Source organism: Emydura macquarii, unplaced genomic scaffold, assembly GCF_026122565.2.
Source record: "Emydura macquarii macquarii isolate MOO-44397 ecotype Brisbane River unplaced genomic scaffold, CSIRO-AGI_Emac_v2 contig_2422, whole genome shotgun sequence".
Taxonomy (NCBI): domain Eukaryota; kingdom Metazoa; phylum Chordata; order Testudines; family Chelidae; genus Emydura; species Emydura macquarii.
Window position 1 is genome coordinate 6,554,341 of NW_027132559.1, and position 21,534 is coordinate 6,575,874.

General features: G+C 41.2%; 1 protein-coding gene across 3 annotated transcripts in view; it reads right to left on the bottom strand.

The window, feature by feature from the left end:
* Nucleotides 1-21,534, bottom strand: part of TGFBR2 (transforming growth factor beta receptor 2) — a 116,410-nt gene that overhangs the window by 9,491 nt on the left and 85,385 nt on the right. For all 3 annotated transcript variants that reach the window (XM_067561850.1, XM_067561849.1, XM_067561851.1), the window contains 2 exons: nt 12,206-13,005; nt 8,484-8,625 (listed from right to left, as the gene is read on the bottom strand). In XM_067561850.1, the coding sequence (XP_067417951.1) occupies nt 8,484-8,625; nt 12,206-13,005 (942 nt within the window). The remainder of the gene's footprint in view (nt 1-8,483; nt 8,626-12,205; nt 13,006-21,534) is intronic.

Consider the following 21,534-nt stretch of genomic DNA (forward strand, 5'->3'; position numbering starts at 1 on the left):
AACAATAATAATAATGCCCAGCTCTTACAAAGCACTCTTCATTGGTAGATCTCAAAGCACTTTAGAAAGGAGGTCAGTATCATTACCCTCTGTTTACAAGTGGGGAAACTGAAGCAAAGTGACTTATCTAAGGTCACCCAGCTGGCCACATAGAGCTGGGATTAGAATCCACATCTCCTAGTCCTATTTCAGTGCTCTATTCATTAGACAACACTGCATTCCCAGAGATGCTGGCTAGGCTGGTGAGGCTTAAAGCTTATCTATATTCTTCTAATATTTGCCCAGCCTGCAATTACTTCTCTAGTATGTGCTTTCCCCTCCAAATCAAAAGATTCAATAGACTTTTTTTTTAAAGGAGACATTTAGGTCAGATACTAGTTCTCACAAGCAACATTATAAGAACACACTACTGCCTACCCCTTGTGTGAAGCGCATACAGCATATTCTTGCTATTTGTTCAGCTATATTACTTCACTTTCCCTTAGAAAACCCAGTCCTATCATAGTAAATCATCCCTGTGCTATGGAATTTAAAGAGTCAGACATCTTTTGTAATCATAGCTAAGGTTATTCATGGACCATGTCAACAGGGTGACACGCCAAGTACTAAAATAAATGCATGGATGTCAATTTGAGGTAGGTTAAGATGTCACCATTTGTCTCTCTCTGGCTATACACTGCTGTACAGGGCCCAAGCATAATTTTTTCGGGCCCAGTACAAACTTGTAACACGGGGCCCCTCCCACACACATACCACAATCCCTCATCCCATACATACAATCTCATGAGCTATGAAAAATGTTTTCCTCATGGTAAGGGGGGATTGCAGCCTAGGCCAGGGCCTCCAGGTCTCGGTAAAGTGTACCCTCCCCTCCCCCCATATGTGGGGCCCCTGCTGCTGTATACAGACATTGGCTCTATTTTTCATTCTCTCTCTGTTTCTTTTGATTTTTCTTTAGCCAATCAGGGATTAAAAATGATTGAGCACATGAAGTACCAGGAGTTCCATCACACCTTCCTGACCCACAGCACCATCAGCATTCAACAGTTGTAGGATTCCTTCCTGATTAACCTACAGCAATTCCTGGGGTCATTGTGTGTGACCCTGGTCAAGGCCCTTCATGTGCCTCAGTTTCCCTGTATGCTTTGTGGCCAGAAGGACTTGATTTTCAAGTGGCTCAGAATGCTGAGTGCTGGGCATGTCTGAGAACCTTGTGAGTGCTTGGAAGACCTGGCCCTGAGCTCTAAATGAAAATCTGGATCGCTTTGCCTTGTCTATGTACCATATGCTCTTTGGGGCAGGGATTCTCTCACAGTGGTCCGGATGGCAAACCTCTCCCTTATTCACATGAGTAATCCCTCGGACTTTAGAAGAGATAACTCATGTTGACACTGCTGACCATGGGAGTAAGAGAGACACAGTCTGGCCCTATGTATTTGTACAATGCCTCGCACAGCAAGACTCTGATTTTGCTTCACAGATTCCAAGGCCAGAAAGGGCCACTGTGATCATCCAGTCTGCCCTCCTACAACAGGCCACAGAACTTCCTGAAAATAATTCCTAGAGTCCATCTTTTAGAAAAACGTCCCATCTTGCTTTAAAAATTGACAGCAATAGAGAACCCACCATGAGCCCTGGTAAGTTGTTCCAATGCTTAATTACTCAAACTGTTAAAAATATATGCCTTATTTCCAGTCTGAATTTGTCTAGCCAGCCACTGGATCATGTTATATTTTTGTCTGCTAGATTGATTCTTAAATATTTGTTCCCCAGTAGATACTTACAGACTGTGATCAAGTCACCCCTTAACCTTCTCTTCATTAAATTGACTAGATTGAGCTCCTTGAGTCTATCACTATAAAGCAAGTTTTCTAATCATCTTGTGGCTTGTCTCTGAACCCTCTCCAATTTATCAACATACTTCTTGAATTGTGGGCACTGGACACAGTATTCCAGAAGCAGTTGCACCAGTGTCAAATACAGAGGTAAACTAACCTCTCTCCTACTCGAGAGCACCCTGTTTATGCATCCCAGTACTGCATTAGCACTTTTGGCCACAGCATCACACGGAGAGCTCATGATTATCTACCCAACCACCAAATCATTTTCAGAATCACTGCTTCTCAGAATACAGTTCCCCTTCTTGTAAAGCATGGCCCACATTCTTTGTTTCCAGCTGTATCCATTTATATTTAGCCATACTACCACACAGATATTGTTTCCTTGTGCCCAGTTTTCCAGGCAATCCAGATTGCTCCATATCAGTGACCTGTCCTCCTCATTAGTTACCACTCCCCCAATATTTGTATCATCTGCAAACTTTACTAGTGATGATTTTCTATTTTCTTCCAGGTCATTCATGAAAAATGTTTAACAGTGTGGTTATTGTAATACAAATAATTAATGGTAATTAATATTAATTGAGAATTTCCATCGCTCCATTTTCACCTCTGGAGAGTCACCATTTTTTCTCAGGTGGAAGGCTAGCCCCTTAGTGGAAGATTGTGTCTCAAAGAAATGTGAAAATGTGTCCTGCTTGCCTGAAGATGACAGGCAAAAAACTGGAAGGTGATGAATTTTCAGATTAATCAAAATAATTTTCGCATGCATCTGTGATGATTATCCAGCATACTAAAATATAATCTCTCTCTCTGACAGTTCTCAGAGGCTCTCAAGACACTTTACAAACATTTGCTCATTCAGTAAAGCCTCACAATGCTTACGTGTAAACTGAGAGTGCACAAATGTTCAAAACTGGGTATTTTAGACACCGAAGTCAATGGAAGCTCAGCACTCTTGAAAATCTGGTTACTAACTTAGATGACTACATATAGACTCAGGCTCCTAACTTTAGGAACCCAGTTCAAAACATTGGCTACAGCGGATAATTGACTTAAATAAATACTTAACCTTTATATTTCACATCTCATAGTTCTCAAACACTTAACAAAAGTCAGTGGGGGGAGATTTTCTAAAGCACCTTAGAGATTTAGGAGCACCAATCACATTATGGATCTTGGCTCCTAAATCTCTTTTGTGCTTTTGAAAATCTCCCTAGTATCATTTTCCCTATTTTAGAGATGGGGAAAGTGATACCCAAGGAGATTCAAAGATATGCTCCTGTTTACACACTAAATCAGGGCAAAGGTGGGAATAGAACCTGGCTGTCCTGAGTGCTGGTGCTTTGTTCTAACCACTGGACCATACTCCTTCTTCAAACATAAGGGTTGCTCATTTCTTTCATAGGATTAAAGCTGGTTTTGTGTGCATTATTTCAATAAAGCCAGAGTGTGCCTGGTAGTTCTCACACATGGGTGGAGTCCCGGCCCTTACTGCAGTTCAGGGGAGTTCCACATCAACTCAGCTGAGCCTGAGGACCATCAGGTAGGCACCCATCAGATGGAGCAGCTCCAAAGCAATGTTATAGTTAGGTTGAAGGAGCTACTGAATGGCTTATCACTCAACTCCACAAGGTCTTTGCAAATCCATCCCCTTGGTCTCCCATCCAGGCACCTCACAAAACTACTGTGATAGACCAATACTGCAGAAGGAGATGGCAACAGGGAAGGGGGGGATGCTTGAAATGGAGGAACGAAGCGTTCTCTTCTGGATAGGTGTGGTCTGAGGTGGGAGGGGAAACTAAACTGTCCACCTCCACCTCTGATTGCTCATGGGGAGATCTTCAGCACAGCTGACTGCTCTGGGTAGGAGTTGTCAGCTGGCCGTGCTGTTTCTAATGTGCATACTCTTTACAGCTCTCCACATCTGACTGTCAGCTACAGAGACTTGCCCTCACTTTCCCGGACGTGGGGACATCCTCTGCTAAAGACAGGAGTGGGAGACACATTAATTCGGCCACGTGGGTTGGGTGACATGCTACGTAGCTGCTATGCTGCAGCTCCTGTGGTGGGGAGGGGTAGGAAGAGGAATCTAATTGAGCTCCAGCTGCTGAGTCATGAAGTACAGAGGCCTACTTGGCTCCACCCCTTAGAGACCTGGGGGTAGGGTGAGCCCCAAAGCGCACATTACACTTGTGTATCCCTTCCCAAGCCCAGGCACACACTGATGCAATGACGGCTGCGTTTCACTGGGTTAAAGAACACATTAGTATTAGTAACCAAAAATCTGTGCTTCTGGTTTGACTCTATCCAAGAGCAGCAGAGGGTAAAAGAGTGCCCTTGTTCACGTAACAAGCACTCACTACATAATTAGAGTAAAACCAGGCCTCTGTTTCAACCAAAGTTGTGATGCTGCCCCGGAGCCAACCTCCTCCCCAAGAAGTATTTCTTGAGTACCCCAAGCAAGTCAGCCATGCGCTGGGGTGTATCTCCCCTCCCCACTTCCCCAGATTGTATTTGAGAAGAGCTACGCCTGAGCCCCTTCCCCCCGACCGATGGCAGCTCCAGTCCTAAACACAAATGCTTTCAATTTCTTTCTCGAAGGCTGGCAGAGAAACTGCACTTGCTGTTCTTACGCCTAAGGCAAGTCTTTGGGAGGAAAATTATATTTCTTGCTACGTGCAGCATCTGGTGCCCAGCTGTTGCACTGATTGAAATACCAAATTACCAGTGGAGTGGGTAGTTGAAGTTCTCCCAAAAGCAGTATTGCCAGGTTTCTAAATATGCCCTCTAAGTTATACTCCAGTGAAAAATCATACAAACTATCTGTGTCTCAGTCTCCCGGTGTGCTTCTCCATATTTAGCACAACAAAATAACAACACAGCATGGCCGTTGTATAAAGCTGAGCCCCACCTGCACCTACATTGCTCTTTGCAGTGAGATGCTGCTGCAGCTTCCCAGTACAGATGAAACTGCTGATTTAAAAAAAACAACAAAGGCTGACTCGAAAGAATTCACATACTGTGGAGACTGTGTTCAACAAAGCTTCTGCAGCAAAAGACCCCTCCACACAGTACCTCCCACGCTACACGATCCTCCCCAGCCACAAACACATTCTCCAGAGAAATACAGAGCTCCCTTTGATAAAGTCATTGTCATGCAATAGTGTCCAGGTATTATGGCTATCAGGCCCACCACCTTCCCCAGCTTCACAAAGTTGGTAACATAATTGCTGGGACCTTCCACTGATTCATGCTACTTTCAAAACTCCCGCAAACTTTCCTTGGGGTTGGGATTACTGACACTGTAATTATGTCTTTGCTGGACCGAGAGACAGAAGTATTTTGCATCTTTAAATTCCACTGGCTCCTCTGGACATCCCAGCTATATTCACCAACATCAATCACATCAACCTACCATGGTTCAAATAAGGGTTACTTTCTCATATGTAGGATACACAATCCAAACAGGAGGAAGCGTGTATGCACCAAAGAAGTCACTCTGGTAGGAGAGGAACTAGTTGTGATGGTGGAAGAAGGTATCATCATCCAGAGAGATGGGTCAGTGATAATCGTGAACACGGTCAGGTAACCTGCCAATCGGGTGCCAGCATGTCAGAACTCAGGAGGCAAGAAATGATCTTTTAGAGACACACAAGAAACACCCAGTGCATCTGCTATGGCTCTGTGTGAAGGGTGGAGGGGGGAGCAGAGTGATAGGAGGGGGTATGGGGAGGTACTGCGACCCAGAAGTGGGTGGAAGAAGAAGCCATCTCCAGGCTGAGAAGGGGTGTCCCAGTAGTTTCTACTGCCGGTCCTACTGCAGTTCCTCAGTGGCTAGTGGCCAGTGCTCCATGTCCAGCCCCCTTGGCATCTGATGCACTGTGGATAGTCCCCTACCCCTTTCTTAGAGGCAGGTGACTTGTCCAGTCTCCAACCCCACCTTGGTGGCTGGCACATGTGCTTCTGCCCCTCCCTGGGGTCGGGTGTCTTCGCTGGGACCCATGTGGCTGCTCATTGAAGCGTCGTTGGGCCAGAGAGCAAAGCAAGAATGACTCTACAGTTCAGTGATTGGGAGGTGGGAGACCCTGGGTCCAATCCCCCTGCTCTAACCACTCTCATTATTTATACACAGTGGAACAGCTTCAACAGGAGAGACTCAGGGGACCCTCTTCAGACTATGTCATAATCTAGTGGTTAGAGCACTCTCCTTCAGGCAGAGAGGAGAACAGAACCTAGGTCTCCCACATCCTAGGCACATACTCTATCCAATTGACTAGAAGCAACAACATGCACAGCCCCACCTTTGCCATTTTGTGTGGAGTGAGGCAGGTTCCTAACTGCTTCTCACAAGAAACAACTTAGGCACCTAAGTCATCTGACTCCAAGAGAGGGGTTCCCCATCTCTTCAGCATCTTCATGGGCTAGCTTAGGCAACTCCCGAGCTAGCGTACGCTGGTTCTTGTGGATCCCATTCTTAGGCACCTGTCTATCCCCAGGTGTTGTGTCAGGAGCCTAGGCACCTAACTGAGGCTTTGTGGACCGGAGTGTTGTTCCAGTTTTCTAGTCACCTCCAAGTCAGGGGTTGCAACACACAGTGTCCCAATGTCTAAATCCCTTTGTGGCTCTGGGCTCAAGTTCGGGAGGTATATTTCGATTATTAGGACAAAAGCTTAAGGGTCAGCTCTGTCCCTCGTGACTAAAAGGTCACCCCAGATCGGTGACAGTCAAATCTTTATGCCAGGCCACCATGTTGTGGAATTACAGCGCCTGGGAAGGTGATTGAATTAAGGAAATAAACAAGTTCAAGATACTTGTTTCTGGAGACAGATGTGATTGAGAGGTAGGATGAAAAAAGAAAACCAGGAAGTGGGGTTAAGAAAGAGCAGGGATGTTGGGCCAGATAAGCTTTTGCTTTTCCTTTTCCTAACATGCCTTATGTGCTTATTCTAAAAGGTTATAATGGGTCACTCTCTTCTAGTTGACAAGCTGATGATTTTTCTTCCTTATGAAACCACAGTCATATCCTCTTTTAAGCAGCTGCCTTGCGAGCAGAGCTTCAGTGAGGCTTGCTTTCACCACAAGCACCATTCCACTGTACTCAGCAAATATCAACAGGAAAGGACCTCAGGCATCAGCAAAAGGATGAAAGACTCCTGAGAAAACAGTTCCCATATATATTAATAAACGCGAGCTGCTAAATGCAAGAAACACACAGTGTTCAAGAGACAGGGCAAATATCCTGTATTTCAGCTTTTAAATGTCATCATCATCATTTACTAAATGCAAATTAAAAAGGGCGAGTGGCATCAGTAAATGGCCTGTATTTATAAATGCGCAGCACCGTAAGAATTAAACTAGGATGGGCTTGTCTTGAAAGACGCAAGCTTGAGGTTAAATCATAGAGCCACAACATGTTTGTCAAGCTATACTTCCTTCAAATATTTGAATAGCTTTGGATTATTTTTTTTAAAGCTTGTAAACTGTTATAGCTACAGCCATTGCATATTTGCTTTGCAAGTTACCTCACACACTTCTTCTAGGGGCAAATCCAGAGCCCAGAGCACATTGCAGAACAAGGTGCTCGGCAGATATATGGAGAGGCTGGAATGGAGGAATGCTCCTCTGATCTCCAACCATGATGGTGCTGTGCAACATCTCCACAGAGACCATTCCAGCCCAACTGTAGATAAGTCTTCATGGACAAGAGGACCCATGAAGCAGCAGATCTCCACCTTGATCATGTCTCCCTCCCATCCACTCATCTGTGCACTGCCATGCAGAAGTCTCCACCTTGTGAAACTCTGAACCTTGCCGGGTTGCCTCCTCTCTGTGCAGTCCCTAGAAATACTATGGCTCTGATTCTGCTGGAGATGGAGCACAGTAGTTTTCGAAGAAGAGTCAAAATTTGCTTCCTGATGTACATCTACCCTGATATTTGTCCAATTTATCTGCAACACCTCTGTCACTCAGTCCTGTCTATGCAAGTGTCAATGTAGCAAACTGGGCAGTGGTTTTAGGGTGCGCAGAAATGTCCCATAATGCTATGTACTCTGAGGAGACCAGCAAACTTTACTTGAAACCTAAACCAGAAGTTAAATTCAGAGGGGAGAGAAAGACAAGGCTCTGTGTACATCATAGCACATTGCATATAAATTCTGTGGCCAGCCTCTTGGTTTCTATATCATACCATAGCTACACACTGGAAATTTTGGGGCAGTGTTAGGTATATCAGAAATGAAGATTTTGGTTTACTGAACTACATCTGAAAATGAACAACACAGTAGACATTCCTTGGATTATTTATTAAGATTCAAATTATTTTACTCTTGTCCCTCCATCTTCAATTTTATTCTTGTCCCTACTGTTTTTTATACTGCCAAAGTATTACTGTATTATAGAAGTTGTCAGGGGTGCGGTTGGGCTTTTAGCACCAATATAAGGTAGGGGAGAAAGATTGGGACCAGGGATATTTCTGCCAAAATGACCAGTCATAATTAGGTTTCAGAGTTAACGCACTATGGAGGTAAATGGGGGGCAGTTCACACTTCGGTGTACAATGCGCAGGGACTGCTGGATAATTCCCCCAGCAATTAAAGAAATGAAAACAACAACAGTAATTCAAGCATATCTAGCCAAACGTACCTCCAACACCATTGCAACGAGATATCATTTCCCACAGGACCAAAGCCATAGAATACACATCCGTTTGCTTGAAAGATTCGACATTCTCCAAGTTCATCCTGGATTCCAGGACTTCAGGAGCCATGTATCTCGCTGTGCCAACCTATACCAGGCATAAAAGGAATGGGTCAAGCACAGAAATCATAGTTCACGTTTTCTATTCTATTGCAGTTTTGCTTCTATTTTAAACCACAGCGATGTTATTTGATCTTTAGTAAGAAATACAGACCAAGTGCTTTGTTGCTCAGAGAATTTGGCATTATATAGACCACCAGTCTTTTTTCATCCCTGTGAATCAGTGATCTAAAGTGCTAAAAAAGTTCCTAGAGTGGCTTTTTATTGTAGGATTTCACCAATGACTGTTCCCTTTTTTGCTCTTTGGATATTTACAGAGATAAGCCCTACTACTCACAGAGTTAAGAATTTTCCATACATTCAGTGTCTTTCTATGGGTTTCAGACGAACGTGAAATATGTTATCTTCATTCTCACTGGATGTTATAATGCTAGCCGATCCCTTGGCTAATGATGGCACAGTTTAAAAAGCAAAGTGTAAAATATATGCAAACACTTAATGCAGAATCAGGTATCTGAATCAAAAACAGAATATGAGGCTTTGTTTGAAAACCCATATCATAAAATGTACACGTCTAACAATTTTCAGAAATAATGTCTTCAATTTTTGGCATAGCCTGGATTTTGACCTTGGTGTGCAGAAGACAAAATATTGATTATAACTTTTATCAGAGGGGAGGATTGTGGAGATAATTCTTAGATATCTCAATTTGCAAATTCTCCATAAACTAGAGATCTAAAAATCTATCTTGAAAAGCCCCAAATACATTAAGGCCCAGACCTTGTAAAGACAGGCTCCAGTGGGACTATTCACATGCTTACGCATGTGTGTTAAGTATGCAGGACTGGGACCTAAATTAGCCATTTGCAGACTGACGTACAGCTATAACTATACAGTTCAGAGGCGGTGACAGTTTTACATGACACAAACCTTGAAAAAACTGTGCAGTGGGGTGCTCATCATTATTTCAAACACAGATTTAATATGAAATTGGAGTGGCCAAAGTATTAGACTGTAATATTGGATGGAGTCATCCTGCACACTGTGCACTTAATTCTCTGTTGCCCTGCAACATTTGTAGTCATTTATACCACTGCTACGTGCCATTCTGATCTGGCAGCATTTCACACCCACTTGGCAGCGGTGCAAATGACTACACAAGCTTGCATGGCAACAGAGAATCAGGCCCTATAACTTAACTGCACCGCCTAACATGTAGAGGAAATAAAAAACTCTTAACTCACATAAAACCAACCACATTTACTTATTGTTTAGCACTTATCCTCCACTCCTCTACCTCACTGTGCGCTGTCCTTTGTCTAAATTTCAGTTCTAAGCTCTTTGAGCCAGGGACTGTTTTTCTAGGTCTGTGGAGTCCTAGTGCACGATGAGAGCTACTGTAATACAAACAACAAACTCAATATACTTCCAGTCTCTGTATAATCCTATATGCCAGTAATGTTTGTTAAAGAACACAAGGAAGACATGTTGGCAAAGAAAGCAGAAGTGAAGGCAATGCTTGTTAAGCAATCTGCTAACTAAAACTCTCCCTCCTTTGGGGTTGTCTTCCCATACATTGACATAATGAATACACCTTTTCTTTGCTGTGAAAACTGCTTTGCTTTTCAATTATTTCCTATACAGAACATTTAAGGGGGCACTGACATTAGCACCAGACAAAAGCTCAGAATCAAGTGTTCTCAGTAAACCACTTTTGCCTCCAAATATTACCTACAGGTAATAGGTGGACTGAAAACTGAACATAAAGGAGAAAGAGATGGTTTCTAACCTGTTATTAAGGTCACTTGTATTATAAATATTCAATAATGGTTAAATGCATGCTACACAGCTGGTAGTTGGTTAGATAGGAATTAAGTCTGCCGTAGGTACACCACACTTACAATGACTTTGCAAAGTACATTTCGTTCAAACATTACATCCTACAGCTCATCAGAAAATGAGAAGTATTTCCCACAAGAAGTTCAGAAAGAAACAAAAAACCTGCCCCTGAATGGAAAATTTTGGCCAGCCCTATTACACACCTTTAAAAACTGGACTTTCTGCTAGGAAAGGCCTGAGTCTATGGATTAAATTCAGAGGTGAGATGTCCAGTGGTGCAGAGTCCTCACATTCACATTCCTTGACTTCCACTGAGTTTCCCTTACACCTGTTTAATACTCATTTTATTGCTGTGTAAGGGAGTCTATGCCAAGGAGAAGGAAGAAGTAGGCTGAATCCATTTTATAGTATCTTATATCTTCTCCTTTTATCTCTTCTCAGTGTGTGAATGACACCAACTGAGTCTCCTTTATGCACAGACAGCGTGGGGGTATACAGGTTTAAGGGACACAAAGTGTAAAGGGATCTGAGTTTCAGGGGCTCTAACTTACACCACATTACACATCACTTCTGAATCCGGCCCTATTGAGTAAATTCTGCTTGCTGTCAGTTATGCCAGTGTAAAGATGGTATAACACCACTGGATCCAGTAGACTTTCTCAGAATTTACTCTGGTATAAAAAAGAGTGGAATTTGATTTGTATGTCCATTTTTTTGTTTACTTTGAGATCACTCTTCCCAGCTTTGAATAATAAGCCCATTCCTATTGAGGAAAATGGTAAAACTGCCTTTGATTTAAATAGGATCGGAACTGTTATATATATAGATCTTAAGGGCCAGATCCTCAGCTGGTGTAAAGCAGCCAAACTCCCTTGACTCCTATAGAGCTATGCTAATTAACTCTGAATACTCTCTAGCCAAGAAAGAAAAGGGTCCCCTATGAAGTAAATTATAGTGTGAATGAATATACTTGTCCTTTGCCCAGCCATACAATCTGTGGAGCATAAACTGTGAAAAGATATAATTATGTAGGACCCACATTAGGACCTAAGTTACAGTGAAGGAAAGTTTATGATAATAACAGATATTTACAGAAGCATTTATATAACTTCACCTTCAAAACACTCTACAAACATTAATTAATCTAACAACCCATGTGAAGTTGATAAGTACTATCCATGTTACGGTCATTAGATAACAATGTGGAATTATAGGACTTGGGCAATTTTGTATTTGCCTGCATTTGAGGAAAGTACAATAATCCTAAAAAGGTTTCTCAATGGTGTTCTAAAGTTACATCTATCGAGTGAGTGATCTCTGGGATAGGTTCTGATCTTATTTATACTGGTGTAAATCATAAGTAACATCACTGAAATTTACGGAGTTTCGGCATATAAAAATATTGTAAGATCAGACTTAGGAATTGTGGCAAAAGATTTCCAGAATTTAAAACATACCTTCCTAATATTCTTTGCAGAAGCCCAAAGAGTAGCTAAGTAACCCAGCTGCACTTTAGTGTAAGTTCACATAGGATGATTGTATTGTTATATGCGTAAGGTACTGATAATCACAAAACCTGTCCTGTGGCATTACCCACACTGCTTCCTTTAATGGTGAGATTCGAACCTCTTTATTTATGCTGTCACATTTCTTTCTAATAGTTTTTTAATAGCTATCATAACAGAGGTTTTTCCTCCAGTCCCAGGAAGTGACTCAGACTGACACACCAACACACCCAATATGAGCTACTCTTCAACATTTTAACTCACCTGCCCACTGTTAGCCAGGTCATCCACAGAGAGAGTAGGATCAAGCCTCAGGGATAACCCAAAGTCACAGAGGCAGCAGGTTAGATCATTTTTCACTAGGATATTGGAGCTCTTTAGGTCTCTGTGCACAATGGGTGTTTTGGGTCGACCACAGGGTGTGTGGTCACTATGCAGGTGGGCAATTCCTCGGGCCAAAGACCCACCTAGCTTCCATAGGTCCTCCCAGCTGATGATGTGTCGCGTGAGGTATTCCTGCAAGTTCCCTCTAGCATGGAAGGCGGTGATCAGCCAGTACTGTTTCCCTAGCTCTGTCTTACGCTCCTCTGCTGTCAGGAACTGGAGGATGTTCTCGTGCTTGAGGTTTATATCTGAAAAAATGTCTTTCTCGATCTTCCAGGAGGCATACTCTTCATAAGGGAAGATCTTGACAGCCACAGTTTCAAACTGCTCAGATGTGTTTTGCTTCAGCTTGGCCTTGTACACTTCAGCAAATCGGCCTTTGCCCACAAGGGTGTCGAGCTCAATAGGCAGCAGTTCGGTGTTGTGGTTGATGTTGTTGGCACAGGTGGAACTGATGTCTGAGCGATCGTCATCTAACATAATGGCACAAACATCACTGCAGTCCTTATGTTTCCTGGGCTTCACATTCTTCTCCCATGCCTTGTTGAGCTGCCTTCTCCTATGAATACGGTAGCCGTAAAAGATAATGATCACAGCAATGGTAATCACGAGTAATGGGAGGAGACTTATAAGCATCACTTCAGCAGTCTCATCTGTCTCTGGGAGACTTGTGGGGCTTTCTGGAAGGAAAAAGAAAATCCTGGTTCAGATTTACATACTAGGAGATAATAGGTAGAGTACCTGGTAAAATGCAGTTTAAATATACTAACATTAGAATTAGTTTAAAAAAAAAAAAAAAAAAAAAAGAGGGTGGGAGTAAGGAATTTCAAAAACAGTTTCTTCAATTTTCTCCATTTTTAAATTTAAAATTTCCAAATTCAAAGTTTAGTTGATATTCCAAACTTCAAAAAGATCTACCACCTCCAGTTAAAATGAACAACTGTTATGGATTCCGGTGCAAGCTTCACAGGGACCTACCATTTTATTTGTCTATAGAATACAATGAATTACTCCTGCACTGTGTAAATAAAGAGCAAATAATATTCATTTACTACATTGCTATTCCACAATACTTTTCTGTAAACAGGGCTCATTTATGGGTTGTTGTTTTTTTGTTTTCTTTTACGAACCACCGTATTTTGGATTGGTCCAAAGGAAATATAGTCATTAACAGCTCTGGTTTTTAAGAGGTCACTTTTTTTAAGCATTTTGGATGAATCCTGGTCCTATTGAAGAAAATGGTAAAATTTCCATTGAGGTCAATGAGCAAAATCTCACCCTTTACCTTTTGGCACCATTTGGCACTTTGGAAGCTTATTCTTAATAAATCTATCCATTTAGCAAGTAATGACTTTAAAATATGTATTTTCTTTTTTTAAACGTGGACAGGCTCGATCAATGATTGATTTCAACACCGGTCACCGTCAGGTTACCAATTCAAATCCAATGGCTATTGGTACTGACTACACGGAAAAGGTAGCCAGGCTCTCTCTTGCACAGGCACAATATTACACATGCATGAACACCCACTTGCAGATGCAAACACCTGTGTACACACTTGAACATGCCTAACAGCAATACATACGCCCATTAAGAATATGCACCTACAAACCCCGTTAGGACAAAGGTGTGTTGCAGGAGTGAATTCTAAAGCTTGCACAAACATAGGTGTTCAATATTTTTTAATACATGTTCAGGTATTTGTTCCTGGCAAAGTGAGACTGTATGAATTTCTGGGCGCACACATTGAGGCTGGGATTGAAAATGTATCTCCAAATGTCATTACCATCTGCTGGCTGTACAGCAGTCTACATGGAATGAGTTGTGGGGGGGCTCAATCCAAATTTCTCATCTGATATAGTCCACCTCACAACAACTAACATCACACACCTAGTGCTAACTAGTATGCTTTTTAGCAATTCCAGCAGATGTGACAAGACTGAGCTACCCAAATAATTTTTTTTTTAATTTAAACTAGATTTCTTTTATTTTACTTGAATTATAACGTTTTTCTTTTTAAAAATAAACCTGTTTAAAATGCAATCTGAATTTAATACAAAATATGTTAAGGCCTAAACTTCTTATAATTTAGTTTGTAAATGTGAAGCATGTTTGGATTAGAGATGCTTATGTATCCAAAACATTTAAGGTTTTGTTTATTAACAATAAATTTTATATGCTGTTTTGTGTTTGTTTAAATTCCAGTTACCATCCTCATGCAGCTTAACACAAATCAAGAGGAAAAAAGTGAATTATCTAATGAATAAGCAATACATCATTCACAATATTCTAACATTCTAAAATGTATCATTAGTAAGAATGTGAAAATATTAAGCTATATAATTGCTTAAATAAATGTATATAATTATAGTGTACCCTCCTCTTAGGTAGCAAAAAGATATACCAAGTCTAATGTAAAGGCTCCTTTTAGCTGTAAATCCACGTTTTAATGGTTATATCAACCAATAACACTGCAATTTTCTTTAGAAAATAAATGAAGTATAAATGGAAAACTTGAATAAAATCGCTGATTTAAATCAAGGCTTTCCACTTGGTGATTTAAATCTCCTTGATTTAAAAATCAATCCACCTTGTCCTCTCCCCCTTAAAAATGAATGTTTTGATAGGAAAGGAAGCTTGCACAACCAAGCTGCCTTTTAGGAATATACTGAGAACCATGTCAGACCCACACCATTCACCAGCATGCAAAGCACTTTTGAAAAGACTTCAGGGAGGGAAGGGAGCCTTCGTTTTATTGCAGTCCATTCCATTTCTATGCCAGATTTGGTTTGGTGCATAGAAATGTCTTCTCTTACCCCATTTCGTTCTATGAGGGGACTCATATGAACAATGTTATCTCACTCACTGATTACAGGAGGCCCTGGGAATCCAACTTTAGCAGACAAAGACAACCAAACTGGTAACCCCAGTTGCGTGAGTGGCTTGCATTGGCAGCGCTCCTCTTTGGGGGATGTTTGAGGCCAGGTTTTGTACACCATGATAAAAAAATCAGTATAAAAAAAGAAACCAGCACAGGCTCTGAGAAAAAGATGCCACTAACTACGTAAGATCTAACTACTTTTTCTCCACTTTCTCCACACTGCGTGATAAAAAAGCCTCTCAAAATGACATCCAGCAATGTGCAAAAAAGGAGATATGTACAGATAGAATGAGCAGCACATGCAACCCCAAAATTTGACCCAAAATCCCTCCTGTATCACGAGAATATATTTAGTAATAAAGCACACAGGAATCCTCAGCTTTTCACAAGGCAGCAAGTGACAGAAATAAGAGAAGACCTTTTAGAAGATGAGTAAATTCTTCTATATTTGGAAGACCTGAATATTAGGCATGGCTCTGTTTGAAAACTTCATCGATCAGGTATAAACTGAGTAACTCAATCCTGGGTTGTCTGACAGGGTTTCAAGAAAGAGGCAGCTTATTTCTGCCTAAGGCTGACATTCTCAGTTACCACTAGTTACTAGTGCATTATTACAACACATGCATTTTTAAAAGACAAGAATCTCCTTTTGCATTTGCAATGGAGCAGGTCCAAGAAAAAAATAAAGAAAAGCTAACATAGGGAGACTAGAACCAATTACTGTGAACTTCCTTCCCTCAACAAAAAACATTGTCAGTATGTGTCTGTATTGAAAAGTTTTTTGCAGATCAATTCTTGCACATTGTGTTCTTCTGCTTCTCACCGTACTACAGAGAAAACTGGAATGTGTTATGGCACTTACTGAAGAAGTACATTTAAACACTACCATCCCACTGTCAGTAACACAAAAGTTCCACATTGCCTATCCTCTCTTGTGTGTTCTGTGCTCTTAGAAAACCTACCATGTAAAGATTTAGGGAAATCACCTAGTAGGGCTAACTAAGTTTTTCATTGGAATGATTTATTCCTTGGATTTGACCACAAACACATCATGATTTTACAAATATTTTATTATTTGTAATTATCAAATAAAAAGTTTTGATGAACAGGTTTGGGCAAATATTTTTTCCCCTGACTGTGGATAGTGAATATTCACTATTTGAACTGTGAGATTAGTCATCTAAGCCATATGCTATGGTTTCCACAGAGCCAGACACATTCAGCCAAGGACATTTCAGGATACTTTAAACTCTTCCTGTCCTCTTTTGAACAGGAACAAGGATTTCACTGGGCTATGGCTGTGGACCCTAGATTTTAAAAAATGGGTTCCATCCTGGCTGAGGAAGTCAAGTCAGATTTATTGGCCGTCTATATTGCCAAATTTCTCACCATAGCCATGAAGATAACTGTGTACATGCACAGTTCTAGCTGTGAAGGCTGTGGCTTGATTTCTTCCCTGGCTCATCTAACTTCTTGAGTGCCAAGGCTACCTACCTAACGGGCTTGTACTGCTGTCCATCACTATATCGTCAGTATTGCCATCTATATCAGTTAGATTGGCAATGGTGAAATCTCTAGAAGACTTCACGGAGACTTTGGCTCTTCTCCATTTTGGGATTATTGAAAGCCCTATTTGTAGTGGTTTTTATGGGTACATATATATGTATGGTGGATAGCACCCATTTCCGGCATGCATACAGCTATCTGAGAAGCCCATTTGCTTGTGAATAAGTGTCTGTGAATCAAAACTCATATATAAACCCCACAAATAAAAGCCCCGTTCCCTCCTATGAACATGAGTATGAACAAAACCCAGTCACACAAGTGTTTGTGGAAAAGTGCAAGGATGGTTAGATAGAATAGCCATTCAGATTTCACAAATCTGTTCTCAAATAATTTCTTCCAGTTGAATAATTTCACCCAGCCCCTATGACTCAGTGAGATCAGTATTTCTCAAGCATCAAAAGAGCCTATTCACATAACAGTAGAAAAATGCTGGCTAACAGGAAGCTTCCTGTATGTGGTTTAAACTAAGCATAAGCCATCACCCCGGCTCTTGACATTACCTTAACTTTCAGGCTATTGCAAATGTCATTCTGGTGTCGGAAAATGGATAAATTGCAGCAGCCTTTCTTAATAGTCAAAAATCTTCAAACCCCCTAATTTATTTGATTGGGGCAGATTTGGTGTCTTTTACAATGCACCATCAGCGCTTAAATCCTAAGGGACAAAATTTTAGGCTCTTTGCTTTAATGTACACAAGAGAAGAGATGCACAGGTACTGGGGACAGCACTGGCTCAACACTGATAGCTGGTCCCGATAAGCTGCTCACCTATTTTCTGATGGTAATGTCCCACCACATGGATTGGCAAGGGAATAATCTGGATTGTCACACCTCAAGAATAATCAATCTCAAGCCCACTGGCTACAGTTGGAAAATGGAACTTGCCCTACTGCAAAGGGATCTTGAAGACATGTCCTCCAAAAAGAGGCCATGAGCAAAATATGGACCAGGTCCTTAGCCTTGCCCCAGCTGTCTTGCACTGCTCCAGCAACACAAAGCAGCATGAATCCATTTAATTGGTCCCTTGAGGATTGCATCTGCACAGAGGAATCCTCAGGTGGTGTAGAGCTACTATATTGGCACCTATACGTTCCCCCTCTCTGGCCTTCATGGCCATCTACTGGCAGAGGGCATAGATTCACAGATATTTAAGGCCAGAGGGATCATGTATTCTGACCTCCACCATGACTGAAGCCATAGGATTTCACTCAGTAATTCCTGCCACTGAGAGAATTTTTCTTCCCTGCTACTTAAATGAATGCTGTTGAGACCAATCATTTACCGTTGAACTATAGCATATCTTTTAGTCCAGGGAAAGGAGGTGTTGTCAGGACATCCCTATGCCTGGTAATCCCAGACACTGAATGGCCTCTTAGGGGGCTCTGGCAGCCAGTATAAATGAGTGTGACTATCTGGTAGTCAGATGGCCCCGGGACTGGAAGGAGGGACAAAATGATGACTTAATTCCAGCTTTGCAGCCTACCCCATAAACTGCCAAGCACTGCACCTTAGAATCTGGCCCCTTATTTAAACTTGTCCAAGTGGGAGGGAACTCACTCTCTTAACCTTTTGTTTATTTGCTAGCCTAAATGTTTTTCTATCCACATTTCATTATATAACTGATAAATTACTGCAAGTGGAATTTCCATTTTGAAATCGAGTGCCAAATATTCTATTTAGAATTCAGGAGGCTTAAGAAACTCTTAAAGTATAAGAACTAATTGTTCGCCTGATGCTGGTTTTTTGTTTGTTTTTTTCCTGACAATAAAGTGTCACTCCTATATACGCCGACAGAGCAAACAATCTTTTAGAAAAACTTAACTCTGATCTTGCTTCCCATTTATCCTCTCCATTTCCAACTCTTGCTCTCACTATGTGCGTGCGTGCGTGCATCTCCCTCTGACATCAATGTTCACAGCAGAGCTTTCTTACCCTGTTATGAAAAATAATATTCTCCCACTTATGTTGTTTATCCTGGATTCTGTTATGAATGCTTCAGTTACACAACTCAAAGTCTGCTGCTGTTTTCTGCTGATTTTATTGAACAAATCAATCTCTGTTGCTTCAATATGTTCCAGCAGATGTCACACATTAAAACACTTTTTTTTCTATTCTAAGCCCTAGTTTCACCCTGCCAAACTTTATCAAAATATTGGTATTGCCAGTGTTAGTTACAGTTTATTTCTGTCTGTAATTATTAAAATCTCTTCCTTGACAACCTGATAGAAGGTTGGCCACATTCCTACTCTATTCAGCTTTTAAGTGATACGAATTGTAACAAATATGCCAACCAGGACCATCATACCTGCTACTCTGATTTTACAAAAAAATCAATAACAAAGCGCTGCATAGTTATTTTTCTAAAGAGAAAACAATGGTTTTAATAAAAAAAGAACAAAAGAGAACTCCTCTTTACTTCTGTTGCTTCTTCCCATTCCAGTTTCCTTCCTATCCCTCTAAGTGATTCAGATATTGGGGGTTATGAAGGCTTTTCTTTGATTACATACAGCTGCAGGCCCTAGTTAGGTCACTGCTGCTGCAAATGCCTAAGAGAAAACATTGAGAACAATGCCAATACATGAGTGGTGAGAGGTTCTATGCGATGTTATGAACTGCAACTGACCTCTTCTGTGGTAGAGCTTGAACACAGTTACTTTCTGAATGAGCTAGTTGAATGGGAAAATAGATTTATGTTTGCTGAATTCCACTTGAGGGATGTAATTCAGCTGTAACTATGTCCCTTTTTTTGTTCTTTGTACATTTAGATAACCGGTCATATGCATCTTTGTGGAGGGGCTGCTAATTGTTCAAATACAGGTATTCCTATATTGCATAAGCATACTTGCATGATCACTTTGTACACAAAAAAATACACTGGCATGACTGACTAATTCTAAATCTGGGGTCCATCTACGTAGCCAGATATAATCACTGGGGCTTTGAATCTATCAAGGAGAGGGGGAGGTGGGAAGGGAAGAGGGCAGCACTTTACAGAGTTTAAAAAGAAAGACTTTAGAAAGAAAACTTTAGAACATTTTCAATCCTTTCCTGTGCTCTGCATAAAACAGAACAGCCTTCTGTTTATATAGTTTAGGTCATCCAATCAGCAACCAAACGATACCATGTCACCTAGGTGACTAATTGTACACAATGAGTAGTCATAGCACTTAATACACAGATAATCCCTGGGTTGTAATTTGCTCAAACGATTCAAACAGCTATGATTAATGAACAAATATGGGGAAAAATTATCAATTTGTATATAGTTCACAAAAGAAAAAGCTTCATTAATCTAAACAATTCTTTATAAATAGTTCAGCCAGCTCTGATACTGAAGTTTTGAACTCTATTTCAAAGCAACTGTTCTGATGAGTCAGTCTAAACTGTGAAAAGCTAAGCATACTAATGATTGGCACTGAAGGTTTCTTCCACATTATGACAACACATGGATGGAATGCCCAAAACAATGATCTAACCTTGCAGCATAAAATGGAAAACATTCCGGTTGTTGACAGTATAGGTTCTACCTTAATATTCCCACTGAAGCTTAAACCCCCTAAAATAGTGAACCTCACAAATGTTCAGACAAGGTAGGTGATGTTTTCAGGCTGGTGAAGTAAGAGAAATGATCAAAACATAAAATCAAAATTAAATACACAGAAGAAACTGAGCTAGTGATGTGGTACAAACGAGTGACCTGTTATTAAGCCTCGGCCTTTTCACTCTAGTTCAAATTTGAGGCCCACGGTAATACCTGCATTTATTAAAACTGTAACATGCAACAGCAGGTCACAAAAAAGCCTCTAATTTTTCAGATGCAGCCTCTAATGTTCTGAGCCCCATTATAGGCATTCAAACTAATGAGGCTACAGGTCAGGAAAGGGGAGATCGTCCTCCCCAAGGACTGTATGCTGATCTCCCACTTCCTTTGCAGAAGTGGAGGAAACTAGACACCTCTGCATCACCTCCACGGGGAGGACAGGTGAGGCCTGAGGCTGGAAGGAGGAGTGCACAATGCACATTATGTTCCCACATGGGGAACCCAATGAGGAATCTGTGCAAAAGGTAAGGCTCGAGGATCTTTTAAGATTGAATGTCAGCCAGCCACTCTAGTATAGGGCTCTGGCATAACGTCTTCTCCAGCGAGGCAGAATGCTCCCACTAGTGAATTGCTTGTCAGGTTATGGAGACTGCCAAGACGGTATGGTGAAGGGAGAGTAGGGAAAACGTAGAAAAGATATTGGCAAAATAATAAACGAAACCTGGATTTGTCCAAATTGTTAGTGGTAGTTTTGATTCTTCAGAATGGTTTAAGTTGTGGGAAGGGGAGTGCAGACATTTTCATGAATAATTGTGGAATGAACTATTGTGATGTGTGGGGCCATTCTATGTAGCTAGATCTCACCAGAGCAAGGTGTCGAGGCCCAGTCATGCTCCCATTGAACTCAATTGTAAAATTCCCATTCTCTTCCGGGACAACAGCACTGAACATCTGGCAAACCTTTTCCCCAGCCGACTGTTTCTGGGTAACTCTTTTCCAATGTTTTTTGCTCCTGAGGATAGCTTCTGGTAACACCGAAATTAGACATTTAAATAAATAATAATTAAAACAGCCTGGGATTGAGTTTTGCTTTAAGGAGCAATTTTCCACCACAAACCACACAAACTTGGTGTGGGTTGTTTGCCAGTCGGCCACAATTTTGTTTGGCAAAAAAGAATGAGAGCAGAATAAACCGAACAGTCAGTTTCAAAGTGATTAACTT